Genomic DNA, 14,300 nt, shown 5'->3' with positions numbered 1-14,300 from the left:
AATATTTGATGTTTATACTCAAATATGATAAGATGTTTCCCAGCCAGCACAGCAATAGTTTAGACATAAAAATACAAGCAAGTCTTTAGGTGACATTGAGAAGAGAAGAAAGGTGACATTGAGAAGAGAAGAAAGCCCTAGGCTGAATGAACCAGGTTTTGAGTGGTTAAATACACTAAGAGATCATTCATTCCTGCTGGAGAAGAGACAGCTGTACCCCACTGGCAGTGACCTGTGGAAGACGGTTAGCAGTGCTTGCACCACTGCGATCCCTGGGCAGTCTTAACTACTGTGAACAATCCCACTTATTAATATATTTTATTGGTTACAAAATTACCCACTATTTATTTTAGTGATATATTGACAGATATTGATAACAGATGCATTATGTGTGTCTTCTTAGTGGCTAAGATTTTGCTATGACCAACATATTTTATTGCTTTATTTTGTTTTTTGCTGTGCCATTATTGGCTTTCCACCCAAAATAATGTAATTAAATAACATTTTTGGTTAATTGAGAATGGTATAACCTAGTGTTCCCCAAACTTGGGATGCCACTTGTGTAGGGAAATTCCCTGACGGGACGGGACGGTTTGTTTACCTGCCGCGTCCGATCACGGCTCCCACTGGCTGCGGTTCACTGCTCCAGGCCAATGAGAGCTGCTGGAAGCAGCGGCCAATACGTCCCTTGGCTTGCGCCACTTCCGGCAGTTCCCATTGGCCTGCAGCAGCGAACCACGGCCAGTGGGAGCCGCGATTGGCCGAACCTGCGGCCGCAGCAGGTAAACAAACCGGCCCGGCCCACCAAGGGCTTTCCCTACACAAGCGGCGTCCCAAGTTTGGGAAACACTGGTATAACCAGTCTTCACTAGTTGCTATAAGAAATTTAAAACAGATTTCTCTTTTAGTGGTTCATAGAAACGTTCATGCATTAAATGTCCCATTACCGTTATTATTTAGCTAGAAAGAAAGAAAGAAAAAGAAAAATTCTGGTTTTGCTGAATATAGCCCTGATCATGTAAACACCAAAGCATGTGCTTAATTTTAAGTGTGTGAGGAGTCCTGTTGAAGATAGTATAATAATTACAACCAGGTAAGTCAGTGCTGTAAGTGTTTGCAGCATCAACATCATATACGGCTTTGTATTTTTCTTGTCATTTTAATTAAGCACTGTGTGTTTTGTTTGCTTTTAACTTATTTTCTTGAGCTAATGTTTACTTGTTCATTGAGTTTGATCTGACCAAAAGGTATGTCTGTGTGTCTTGGGTTTGTAATTATCAGAAAGTGTTGCCAGAAATATTCAGTCATATTACTGGTTTATAAAAGGACAGGTGACATTGAAAAGATATAAACACAAGTTTATACATCAAAATTTATTTCTTCATTTTCTCAACCTTTTGTTAAATATTCATCATTGATGTTCTTTTGATGCAGAATCTTAGTTTCCTCATATGCTATAAAAATGAAATACCATTATTTTAAAATATTGTTTCAATGTCTTCTGCAGGAGCACCTGTCATTGAAGAAGTACATTGTTGATATTGTGATTGAAAGCTCTGTTCCAGTAGAACCTTTAAAAGATGGAGAGGAGAAGCAAAAATCTAAAAAAAAGGCAAAGAAGCTGAAGGCACGGATGAACTCCAGGTAATGCTAATATTCTTTTAGCTTTTCTCTAAACTTAATCTTTTGTCCTTTAACAGGAATGCTATTGAACACTGAAAAAAAGTGTGAAGTTATTTGCTTCAGAAATGTCTTGAAAATAACACTGATGAGCCTAATTTATAGCCACTTTCTCTGATTGAGAAAGAAAACTGAATATCGATCTGGAGCCCTTGCTTTCACCTGTTAAGAGCTTTTTTCATAATTGGATGCCAGTGCCCTGCCAAAACTGTAGCCTCTTCCAGAATACAATAGTATGTTTAAGTATGTGTAAACCATGCCTATTTTTCTTCTTAGCTATTGATTTTTAAATGAAGTATCAAAGAAAATCAATAGTAATCAACAAATAGAAGCCATCCTGCTGTAGTGTCAAATCCCATGGCTGGGTTTAATCAATTTTGTTGCCTGTCACAACAAGAAAAAGTTAGAAATATCTTAAAATGGAAAGTGAGTTGTCAGACCTGTAGTTTGTCATTAGCCTAAAAAGTGACATCTGCAGATCAGAATGATATGCAGGCCATCATTATATCATGAACTATGGTGTCTGTCTTATAGCTGAAATGTCCCCAACTGAGGTTAGCACAACTTCAATAGAATATCATAATGTGGATTTCCTTTTTAAAACAATCTTTGCATTTACCTTTAAAAAAAGTCTAAGCATTCATTAACATATTTTTTCTTATTTTTAATTGTTATTTCTAATTATTTAATTTTTAAGAGTTATTTGAATAGATTTATTAAAACAATCGTTTAAATAAAATAATAGTTCATTAACATTGCTACGATGCAATAATGGTAACTTAAATCTTCATAGATATACTTATTCTGTCTTTTATCATCTTGTTGCTTCAAGTTCTTTCCTTCCCCTTTTGTTCTTTTATGTGGTAGATTTTTTGTCATTGCATCACCAAATTAGAGTTTACTGTTTTACAAGATGCATGTATTGAAAGTACAGTGTCTACTTTCCTTCATACTTTCTGATTACTACGGGTAGGGAGTTGTTCATATTGCTGATTTACTGTACTCACTGAGTCCAATCGTACATTCCTTACTCAAGTAAAAGTTCCAGTGAATTCACTGAAAAATTTGCTGAAGTAAGGAAAACAGGATCAAGCCAATTGTTTGTTGTTGGCATTAATAACTGAAATATTCTGTCAGTACATCTTGAATTCTAATGTGTCACATGAGTCAGCATATTTTAAAAATATTATTTATAATTACATTACTAATAGTAATGTGGTATTATTTTACAGATTTCATTTAATAGGATATTGAAATGTGCACTGAAAGCTTCAAAATCTAGAAAAATATGAAAAGCAAGATAATTAATATTTTAGTTTCAAGGAGTAGCCAAATAATTTTCTGTTATTTTAGGTCATTAACCCTGAAAAGAAAAGATAATTGTGAGTTAGTAAAGAACATTTAACTATAAATTCTTAAATGTAGCCATAAGCAGCTCAGCAAAAATATAATGTGTGGTTCAGTCCAGTAGCATAACAAAACAAAGATTGTCCTATAAAATTTAAAGCAAAAACAAAATACTTTGCATATACTCCATCTGGCAAATTAATTTTAACTGTGCAGATATTGCTTTACTTTTAGGCTTACCAGTTGGCACCTTAATAAGTCACTGTAGTATTGGTAAACACTGCCTGGATGCTCTCATGAAATCTCATTGTTGGTCTGGGGGAGAAGGGTTTCCCATAGTCAGAACACAAAATAGGGCTTTATTAAACTAGATGATTAAAGCTGGAGTCTCAGTGTTGTGAAATACTTTATGAAATGAGTTATGTGATGTCTAGTACATTTCTGTCAAACAATAATCCAATTTTAAGACCACCAAACAGTTGGGAGTCACTATTCAAAACCAACTCAGAACTTATCTGGACTGTAGATTTAAAGGCCTTATTAACTAATTTGAGGAGGAACGGGGACTGGGTGGGAAGTGAGGAGCATGGAACAGTAATAATTCATTTAGAATTTCCCAGGAAGTCTTAAGTTGAGTTATCTATATTCCTTATTTCATAATGGTCATGGGAAACTCCCCCAACGTTTGTAAACTTGGAAATTATGAATGTATTTCAGTTGTTAGAAAATTATAAGATTTTAAATTTGAGCTGAAGCTAGTAACTGCACTAAAATAGGTTTGTGTTGCTTTCATGAGATGCTAGATCTTAAATCAGAATATGAAAGCAACTAAGAGCAAAGGTGAATGAAAGGACAAATTGTGATCAATGGGTTATTAGTTCTGTGTAAAAGTTTTGTTGGTCTATTAATAATATTTATAACCCTAAGCCATTAAACTGATGATGTAATAACAGTTGATATATATCTAGGTAAATTATCCCAGTTTAATATGGATGTGATGCTATCAAAAGAATGCTTCAGTGTCTGCATGTGAGATTGATTGTCAGTGAGAACTAAATAATAAACTCTGACAATACACCTGAAGAAACTAATGAAAGAATATGTTTTGTGATTTCTCATTTACAATTTGTTTAAAACCTTCCTTTCACAAAAAATTGTTGTGGGACAATTTTAGGTGAATAATTTATGGTTTACTTTTCTGGGCCATACTCTAAGTTAGAATGCCTTTGTACTGGATAACAAACAGGAAACAAAAAGTGAGAATAAATGGTCAGTTTTAATCATGGAAAAAGGTTAATAATGGGATGCCTCAAGGTTTCTTACTAGGTCCAGTCACGTTTAATATATTTATTAATGACCTGGAAAAGGGGGGTGAATAACGAAGTAGAAAAACTTTTAGGTGACGTAAATGATACATCTACACTACAATAAAAAAACCATGGCACTGAGTCTCGGAGCCAATGTCAATTGGCTCAAGTTTGCAAGGCTAAAAACTGTAATGTAGATGCTTGCGCTGGAGCCTAGGCTCTGAGACCCTCTCCCTCACTGGGTTTCAGAGTCTGAGCCCGAGCATCTACACTGCTATTTTTTGCCCTGTAATGTGAGCCTTGTGAGCCCAAGTTAGTTGACCTGACCACTGAGACTCACTGGGGCAGGTCTTTTTTTGTTGTGTAGATGTACTCTAAGCCAGTGGTTCTCAAACTGGGGCTGCCGCTTGTTCAGGGAAAGCCCTGGTGGGCCAGGACGGTTTGTTTACCTGCCGCGTCCACAGGTTCGGCCAATTGCGGCTCCCACTGGCAACGGTTCGCCGTTCCCAGCCAATGGGGGCTGCAGGAAGCGGCGTGGGCTGAGGGACATGCTGGCCGCCCTTCCTGCAGCCCTCATTGGCCTGGAGCGGCAAACCGCAGCTAGTGGGAGCCGCGATCGGCCAAACCTGTGGATGCGGCAGGTAAACAAACCAGCCCGGCCTGCCAGGGGCTTTACCTGAACAAGTGGTGGCCCTAGTTTGAGCCCCTGCCCTAAGTGGTTTAGGTTAGTCAAGTCCAGGGAAGACTGTGAAGAACTTCAGAGGAACTTAACTAAGCAAGGTGAATGGACAAATGAAGTTCACAGTAGATAAATGCAAAGTAGTGCTCACTGGAGGGAAAAAATGAACTATTCATATACCTTACAGAGTTCTAAATTACCTAGGTCTACTCAAGAAAGAGACATGGGCATTACTGACAGTTCAATAAAGACCTCTGCTCATTGTGCAGATACAGTCAAAAAAGCAAAGAAAATGTTAAGATCCGAAAGGATTGGAATGGAGAATAATATGGAAAATATTACAATCATATCAATGATATGCCCTCATCTGGTACCCTGTGTGCTGCACTGGTGGTCACACTGCAAAAAGAATATTATATATAATTGATGGGTGATGGGGGGCAGTTCAGAAAAGGTGATGAGAATGATTGAGGCATGAAAAAGATGTCATATGAAGAGAAATGGAAAAGATTAGTATTATTTGCTTTACAAAGAAGGGGACATGATAAAAAGTATATAAAATGATGAATAATATGGAGAAGGTAGATTGTGAATGTCTGTTCTCCCTGTCTCATAACACAAGAACAAAGGGACATTCAATAAAATCGAAAGATAGCCATTTGTAACTGATCAAAAGGAAATACTTTTCACTCAATTAGACTGTGAAACTCATTGCTACTGGCTGTCATTGAAGCCAAGTATTTTAGCATGATTCAAGGGAGAGTTGGACATTCATAGGGGTATCCAGAGTTATAATAGTTAATCCTAAAATTGTTTTGGAAGGAACATAAAACCTCATTCTTCAGGCTTAAAGCAAAGAATGACTATTAGCAATTAGGATGACATTTATTGGGGGGCAGATTATCCTATATTTGCCTACTGTGGGGTTTCAGCACCTTCCTCTAAAGCAATTTATGATGACCACTGTCAGAGAAGGATTTCACATCTGATCACTGGTCTGATCCAGTATGCAATTCTTATGTTCAAAATAACTCATTTCCCATTTGGACACCTAAAAAAATGGCTGGATTTTCCTTTCTGAAAATCTGAGATTGAGTCATCTGCAGAGCTATGAATAGAACTCAACAGTCCTGAGCAGCAGCCTTACATAACCCAAACATCACTATCTTTCCTCATTAGTTTCTGCATATGCCATCATTTTCTTTCTGAATATGAAGTCAATGTAGAGTTTTCCTAATGGGTCCAAAGCTGAATTTTCTAGCTGCTCTGTTGGATATTTCTTTCACAATAGGGCTCTGTCTGTAAGAAGTGAGAATTTAAATTTTCTGCATCACCATAGTGTCTAAATTTGTTTTACCAAATATATTAAATGTTAATGAATCTCTGCAATGAATCCTGACTTAGGTTGATGAACTGATGATGTTTATCACCTGTTGGCCCAGTCCAGCTGGAGCCACACTAAGCAGTGGTAAAGAAGTATTGTCTCAAATTTTCCTTTACTTTGGCATGTGGCCAATGTAAACAAGAATACTTTTAAGTGTCTAAACAGGTTTACGCTGTTGAATCCTGCTTACATTTCCCAAAGTAAAGCAGACATTCATAGAGAGATTTATTTTAGAGTTGTATGTCTCATGAGATATATTGTCATAGTACTGTCATTAGTGTTTCATAGAAGATTTAATTGGACCCTCAAATGTAATGGACAATTTGAATGTTAATTATAACGCTTGTGATAAATTTGTCTTTTGATCCATTAGACATGTCAAAATTAGTAATGTTTTCATCTGCAATGACATTTTTGGGGGGTAAAAATAATATTTCTCTCACCATTGTTTTGTATTCCACTTGTTATGATTTTGAAAATCAGCTTAAAATATCTTAAATACACAACAGGTGAAGTTAATGTAGTACCAATAATCATACCAAGTCACTGGCTGTTCTTTAGGAACAAATATAGCTGATGAAAAGACAAAAATGGCTTACAATAAAATTAATTTTCAGAAATGCCCAGTGACTTGTACAGTGTCATGAAATTGAATAAATCACATATTAGAATTATCTAATTGGTTTTCAAACATTAAATAATTAAAGAATAATCAATGTTGATTAATATTTTTCCCTCAGGGCTAAAGAATATGAAAGTTTAATGGAAGCAAAAAATGCCACCTCTGAATCACCATACAAAGCAAAGTAAGTATTTAACTGTGTACTTCAGTATGTGTTTTTGTAGACATGCATCTGCAACTTTTCCATAGGGGTCAATGTGGTAAACTTTCCATTCAATACTTGGTATACTGTCCTCCTGAACTACAGATCAGTTCCTAACACAGAAAATCAGTGCCTTAACCATTTCAGTGATAAGATGCAAAATATGCATCTCCACACAATAGGCAAAGAGATTAGCAGGGGGCCAACATTTTAGGTTCCAGTGACCCAAATGGGGCTACAGTACAATATAATGCCCATAAGAGAGAAAAGAGTTTTTGCGGGGGTTTTCATTTATTTCACAAGGAATTTTGCCATTGGCAGCGTATCTTGGGCCAGATATTCATTGACTTCAATGATGCTTCACCAGTGAACGCCAGCTGAGTGGTGGTCTGGCCGCTTATCTCTGTAGGCATATATATTATTAACCCATTGATAGGCAAATCTTGGAAGCTGGGGACCAGGAAATTTGTTGCAATGAAGTTAAAAATAGTATGCAAGCTCAGTGAATTAACACGAGTTTAAGAGTCAGAATGTTTTGGAGACCACCAGCTGGAAGAATGATTGTCCAAACATGCACTCAGAATAGGATTGTAATGTGGAAGAGGTAAGTATAGAAAACAATTTAGAAATGAAATTGTTTGTACAACTACTGAAGCTTAATTTTGCAGTCCTATCCATAATCTACTCTGTCCACTGGAATTTCTGTTTAAGGCTCCCCCAGCCAAGAAACAGTATGGCTGCTCACATAGATAGAGAAGATGATTCTGGCAACCTGCATCTCATAGCTCCATTCCTGTTGTAGATCTCTTCTTTGCTATCTGAACATCATTGCAGTCCCTTCTAAGGATAAGGAGGGGAAAGAGAATGTTCCTGCTCTAGTGGGCTAGGTTTGCCCAGTAGTTGCAGTAGTTTGTTGATGAAATCACTAGTTTGCCCAGTAGTAGCCCTGGTAGTTGCTCCTTCAACCAACTTCTAAAGAAGACTGGTTTTCCCAGACTGAGGCCTTCCATATAAACCGTCAATCTCAAATGTACATTACAGGGCCTGGAGAACTTTTCAGAGATGGTGTAAAAAGTGACACATGAGATTAGGGTGTGTTCCAGCCCTCAAATCTGGAGTACTTTGCATTTGTCCTGATTGAATTTCATCCTATTTACTTCAGACCATTTCTCCAATTTGTCCAGATCATTTTAATCCTCTCCTCCGAAACAGCCCCTCCCAACTTGGTATCATCTGCAAATTTTATAAGCGTACTCTATGCCATTATTTAAATTACTGATGAAGATACTGAACAGAGCAGGACCCTGCTTGATATGCCCTTCCAATTTGGCTGTGAACCACTGATAACTACTCTCTGGGAATGGTTTTCCAACCAGCTATGCACTCACCTTATAGTAACTCCATTTAGGTTGTTTTTCCATAGCTTGCTATGGTAAGTAATATATAAATACATATAATCTAAGTAAGTCAAATAGCAACTAGAAAAGACAGCCAACTCAGACTTCTGGATACTTTTTGTGAACAAAATTATTAGTCAGCTGCTAGTAATGCAGGTTCTACTTAACCACATTGTCTTTTCCCCCTTGCTTGTGCTCCGAGCTTCTGATATTAATTGCCTTGTACTGCTAATAATAATCAACAAATTGTTCCCATTTTCCATGTGATTTTATCAGTGATGACCATCACTAAGCATCTCCATCAGATGGCACATCATAAATGCTCTGGGATAGAGGGTACTGTTGTTGACTTCCATTTCTTAATAATTAGAGTAACTATTATGACAGATTAGTACTCTTGGATTTCTGCTTCCTGTGTGTGGCTGCCAGGAAACTCATAGTTAAAGCCTGATTATCAGCCGATAGCAGGATGGGCATGTGCCTGGCTCTCCTTGAAACACTGATAAACCATAGTGCCTTCAGTCATCTGGTTCAACTGTACCACAGCAGAAATGCAACAATCCCCTGATTTTTCACCTGAAATTTTCCTTTTATTTTTGACTTGAACTAACTATAATGGTTTTTTTTGTTTGGTTGGTTTTTTGCTCCATTGGACTCACCAGCCTCAATCCCTCATTAGCTCCTGTGGCTTCTCTTCTTTTAATCTGATTTTTCTTGTTTCACCTGTTTTCTTGTTTATCTTTTTTATTTTTATATCTCTTGTGTCTGAAGAACTTATAAACTCTGCAGGAATCCTATTCCTGGTGGCTCATTCTACTGCTGGTGGAGTACAGCATCTTTGTTGGGAAGCCTGTGAAGTTTTATAAATTCTTCTAGAATGTTGACAAAGTTTTCAAAGGCTCTGGTATTCATAGCAAGTATTTCCAAAAAATACACCTCATGCACTTGACTAGTCCTCAGTGAGGAGAAACAAATAAAACATTTTTAGTGTTTACTTGCTGCTCTGATAACTGGGAGATCACTGAACGATGTTCGGTCACCAAGTTGATGGCATTCGTTGTGAATTCTCACTTAACAGAGTGGGCCCCGTGACGGTGCCATCTTCCACTCTACACGATTACACTCTAACATATCTCAGAGTGAAACTCGACCGCACCCTCTCCTTCCATAGTCATCTTGAGAAGATAGCTGCAAAGATAAAAACGAGAGCCAACATAATCCAGAAACTAGCATGTACAACCTGGGTTGCATCAGCATCAGTGTTGCCAACATCTGCAATAACACTTGTATATTCAGTAGCTGAATATTGTGCACTGGTATGGAGCAGATGCAGCCACACACGACTCATGGCTACCCAGCTAAATATAGTGATGGGGTGCATCATGGGAACCCTTAAGTTGACTCCAACACCATGGCTACCTGTCCTGTCTAACATCACTCCCCTGCCGATATCCTGAACTGCTGCAACATTCCACAAAGCTCAGCGAATCCAGGAAAACAGATGTCTTGCTATTCACCAAGACCTTGACAACGCCACACTCCCTCCCCTCTGCAACGTCTTAAGTCCTGCAAGCCTTTCTGGGAACATTTGTTAAGCCTCATGCAATCAGGCTATGATCAGAAGGAGGCTTGGAAAGCAAATTGGGCTACACAAGACTTAAAAAATAAGCACCTTGTGCCAGATCCCACTTAGAAGGTTCCTGGGTTTGACCTTCCACGGTCATCTATATTGGTCAACACTGAACTGAATTCTAACCAACCATGGTAGATGCGGATATCTAATGCACAAATGGAAAATCAAGGACTCCCCGGTGTGCAAGTTCCCCACGACAGACCATCGAATATATCACCACCTACTGCCCAATTTATAAATATGAAGGAGGCATTGCTGCAATAAATTCTGCTACTCCCAATGTAGCCTTTTGGCTCAGTCAGCTTCAGATGAAATTGTAGTTGCTGCTGTACACCAGCCATATGAAAGAAGAAGTGTTTACTAAATTAACAATTTTTAGCATATAATACCAGAAAAATTAGAAGATGTGGCTAGGTATTCTAGGTTTTCTGAATATTGATGAGTGGCTTATTGTATACACAGGTATTATGTAGACACAGAGCATATTGTTGATAACAATAAATAAATAGAAGTGGTAGATTATTATATAATAAAATTATATTAAATCAGTTCTCTTACAGCACTGACACTAGTGACAATAACCTTTAACTGCTCAGAAATTAATGAGATTTAGTCTCTCAGTTGGAAATTTAGGGGTCAGCAGACTAGTGTTCAGTCCAGTATATTTAACTATGTCATTATGTTCCAAACTAGAACAGGTGTTTCCAGAGTCCTATAGTAAAAATCTCTAGGGCTGAATCCTATTGTCTTGCCCTGTTCTGGTGCCAGACCAGTCTCCAGTGCAAGTTAGAGCACCATGGTAATATTCTACTGGGGTTCCCCAGGCTATGCTCAAATTGCAACATTATGCGTCTGTAGTACATAAAGTTGGATTGAATTCTAAAAAATCTGTTGGATTACTTTAGATTATCGTCTAAATAGATATCCGAAAAATATAGGACTAGATGGTATCCTGAGATTCCTGACCATGAATGGATTGACAAGAGTAGATGGGTGGGTGAAAAGAGCTTATGCCCCCTCATGGAGGTTGAGCATAATCATGGTTCTTGTACTCATTTGAGTGTAGGGATCAGGTGAGTCTGGAACTGCAAGCCACCTCAAAGTGGGAAGGGAAGGCTTGAGAAGAAGGAGCAGCAGAGCCAACTTGTCACAAAGTGGGTGAGCATACACTGCACCCTTTTAAGCAGGGAACAGTGAACGTGGTCCCTTGTGTGCCAGGAAACTCTGTTCCTCTTGAACTTCCTCCTAGTTTGTGTGATTTTTGCATCACCCTAGTGCTGGGCAGAATGCAGCCCCCATTCTAAACTTGTACACAGACCTACAGAAAAATAGCAGTGTGAGACTCCTGTTACTGAAAGATCTTCTGGAATCAAGGTAGTGCTCAAATCCAGTTTAGTCAGAAAGTCACCTTTCAGCACAGTAGCCTGAAAGCGGTTAACATTTCAAAAATAAAATATCTACTATCCAGAATCAGGACTTGAGTATTTGCCAATTACTCTGAGGACAAGGCAATAGCAATAGGAACTCCAGTCTGAACATACTTTGTGAAAGAGGGAATAGAAGACGGCCTATGAGTCAACCAACAGCTCAGTTCAGAGTTTACATCATATATTATGCCAGGAAATTAAGCAAATCTTTAACAGAACTGAAGGCAAATAATCTAGGAAAGGTAACTTTATATTCCTCAGTAAAAGAGTGAATGAGAAGACAAGAAACTTCATGAGGCAAGCACTAAAGCCTGGATCAGTGTGGTTTTCTAATGTAAAAAGACATTTTTAACAAAGGAAAAAGTTAAAAGGAAAGATTATACTGCTATTAAACTAAGCATAGGGCCCTGTGAAAAAACAAACTGGAAGAAAGGAACAGAGCAACAGTAGGTCTAGGGTGGAACATTATCATACTAGAGAGAAATTTTTAAAAAGTTAGACTTATCCTTTCAGCCAGAACACAGAGTATTTTACTGGGAGCTAATATTAATTGTGCCTGGCTGACAAAAAGTGAATTCTTGCCAGTAATAAGAGTCTAGAATCTATCCAATGCAGGCTCTGAGAAAATCTGCTGAGGTAATGAGACATGGCATATCATGGAGTGAAAAGGTAAAAAATTGGGAATGCTAGTATTGAAAAGGAATGAGTGACAGATTCTTAGCCACCTTTAATGTCTGTAATAATATGTGATCTGAAAAAAATTCCCTCTTACAAAACAAACATCAGTATTTTCTGTTTATTCTAAAAGAAGGTCTTAAATAATCTAACTAGGCTGGAATTATATTAATAAACAACCCTAACCCTAACCCACCGTAGTGTTGCAAGGATCACTAGTTTCCTGTTGCAGTTCACAGATTGTTTTAGTAGCTGCTGTTAGTTTACATTTAGCAGTTTTACACAATTTTTTGCATTGGCCAAGCACTGGATCAAATGTTTTCTAAACAGCACATTAAGTAGTTGGATGACATTAATATTAGTCAGCAGCCTGGGCCCACGCTGCTTTGGCAGGTATGAAATGTGCACTTGTGTGGGCTCCAGAGTACTGACTCTAAAGTGGTGTGGGGGGGGTTTGTTTTTTTGTTTTTTGTTTTTTGTTTCGTTTTTTGTGGGATTGTGAGAAGACCCAAACCAGTTCTTTGCTGCAAGTAGAAGTTTACAAGATAGCCAGTAGAGATTTCTAGCATATCTGATGAGCAGCTTTTGTCCCCTAAAGCTGAGGGAAACGGTCCCAGAATACTACCTATTCCTTAGGTGCTCTGCCCTGTCAACTAATTTGTGCAGCCAATGACACTTTTCCAAGCAAATGAATGCTATCATTGCAGCAGGGAGAATATTCCCAGTTGACTTGTTCACTTGTTGGCTTCACACAGCTGTTTGTTGATGGTTGCTCTTTTTGGTCATTTGTTGAAGGTGAACAGATTCCTGTGACTCCTACAGTGTTCATTTTTAGGCTGCGGATCAGTTTAGATGTAATAATTTAGCATTTCATCCAGTAAACTTGCCTATTAAAGTTATATTTACATGGATACCTATTATATTAGGGAGATAGGGTGGATGAGGTAATATCTTTTATTGGACCAGCCTTTGTTGGTGAGAGAGACAAGCTTCCAGGGTCTGTGTAGCTCAAAAGCTTGTCTCTCTCACCAACAGAAGTTTGGTCCAATAAAAGATATTTCTCGCCTTGTCTCTAATATTCTAGGACCGACACGGCTACAACATTGCATACGTCCCATTCCCTTTGTAATATCTGTTAAAAGGCTGCACTAGCAGACAGATTTAAGGAAGGGGGAAAGTAGGTTATCACAAAATAAGTTATACTTTGCACTTACTTCGCACTTTTTTTCCAAGGACCGTAGAGTTTTCAGTATTAAATTAAGCATCAAAACACCATGTGAGGTATCAAAGTGTTATGAACCCCATTACATAAATAGAGAAAGTGAGGCAGAGGAAAATGTTGCTGCAATTGATGTAGTGAGTCAGTAGCTGGGACAGAAATCCAATCTTCCCAGTGTTGTGCTTTAACCATTAGCTAACACTCCCTTTCTGCAGGTTTGTAAAATTGTCTCTAAACTCCTCTAAAAAACAAAACAAAACTATCAGAAAAAGGCACATGCTGAACACTACAGAAATTTAAGTTGTCATTGTCCTGCAAAGAGGATTCAATAGAGAGGGAAGACAGAATTAAAAAGAAAAACTCTAATAAGAGTCTGCTACAGAAGAAATGGGATACGTTGTCTGAGATATGTTCTTGCATAGCCAAAAATTGAACATTCCATATATCAATGGTTTTCAAAGTTTGGGTCGCGACTCAGTACTGGGTTGCAGAATGCAAGGCACTGGGTCGCCTTGCTCATCACCAGCGGCTGGCCAGTAAAAACTAGTAGTAAAACTAGTAGTCCCTACCCAGAATCAGCCAGCAGCAGGTCCGGCTCGTAGGCCCATGAGGCTCCGTGTGCTGCCTAAGCACTTGCTCCACACAATTTTCTTCAACTGAGTCGCCAGAAAAAATGTTTGAAAACCACTGCTCTATATTACAGTATAGTCTTGTTTGTCACCCAGTGC

The 14,300-nt window shown here is 38.2% G+C and overlaps 1 protein-coding gene across 2 annotated transcripts in view; it reads left to right on the top strand.

Annotated features, from left to right (window-relative positions):
- SCAPER (S-phase cyclin A associated protein in the ER) overlaps nucleotides 1–14,300 on the top strand; it is a 340,257-nt gene that overhangs the window by 151,021 nt on the left and 174,936 nt on the right. For both annotated transcript variants that reach the window (XM_044979453.1, XM_044979452.1), the window contains exons 21-22: nucleotides 1,508–1,644; nucleotides 7,138–7,203. In XM_044979453.1, coding sequence (XP_044835388.1) covers nucleotides 1,508–1,644; nucleotides 7,138–7,203 — 203 coding nt within the window. The remainder of the gene's footprint in view (nucleotides 1–1,507; nucleotides 1,645–7,137; nucleotides 7,204–14,300) is intronic.

Source organism: Mauremys mutica, chromosome 11, assembly GCF_020497125.1.
Source record: "Mauremys mutica isolate MM-2020 ecotype Southern chromosome 11, ASM2049712v1, whole genome shotgun sequence".
NCBI lineage: Eukaryota > Metazoa > Chordata > Testudines > Geoemydidae > Mauremys > Mauremys mutica.
Note: the sequence above shows the minus strand (reverse complement) of the source record. Positions and strands in the feature narration are given on the sequence as shown.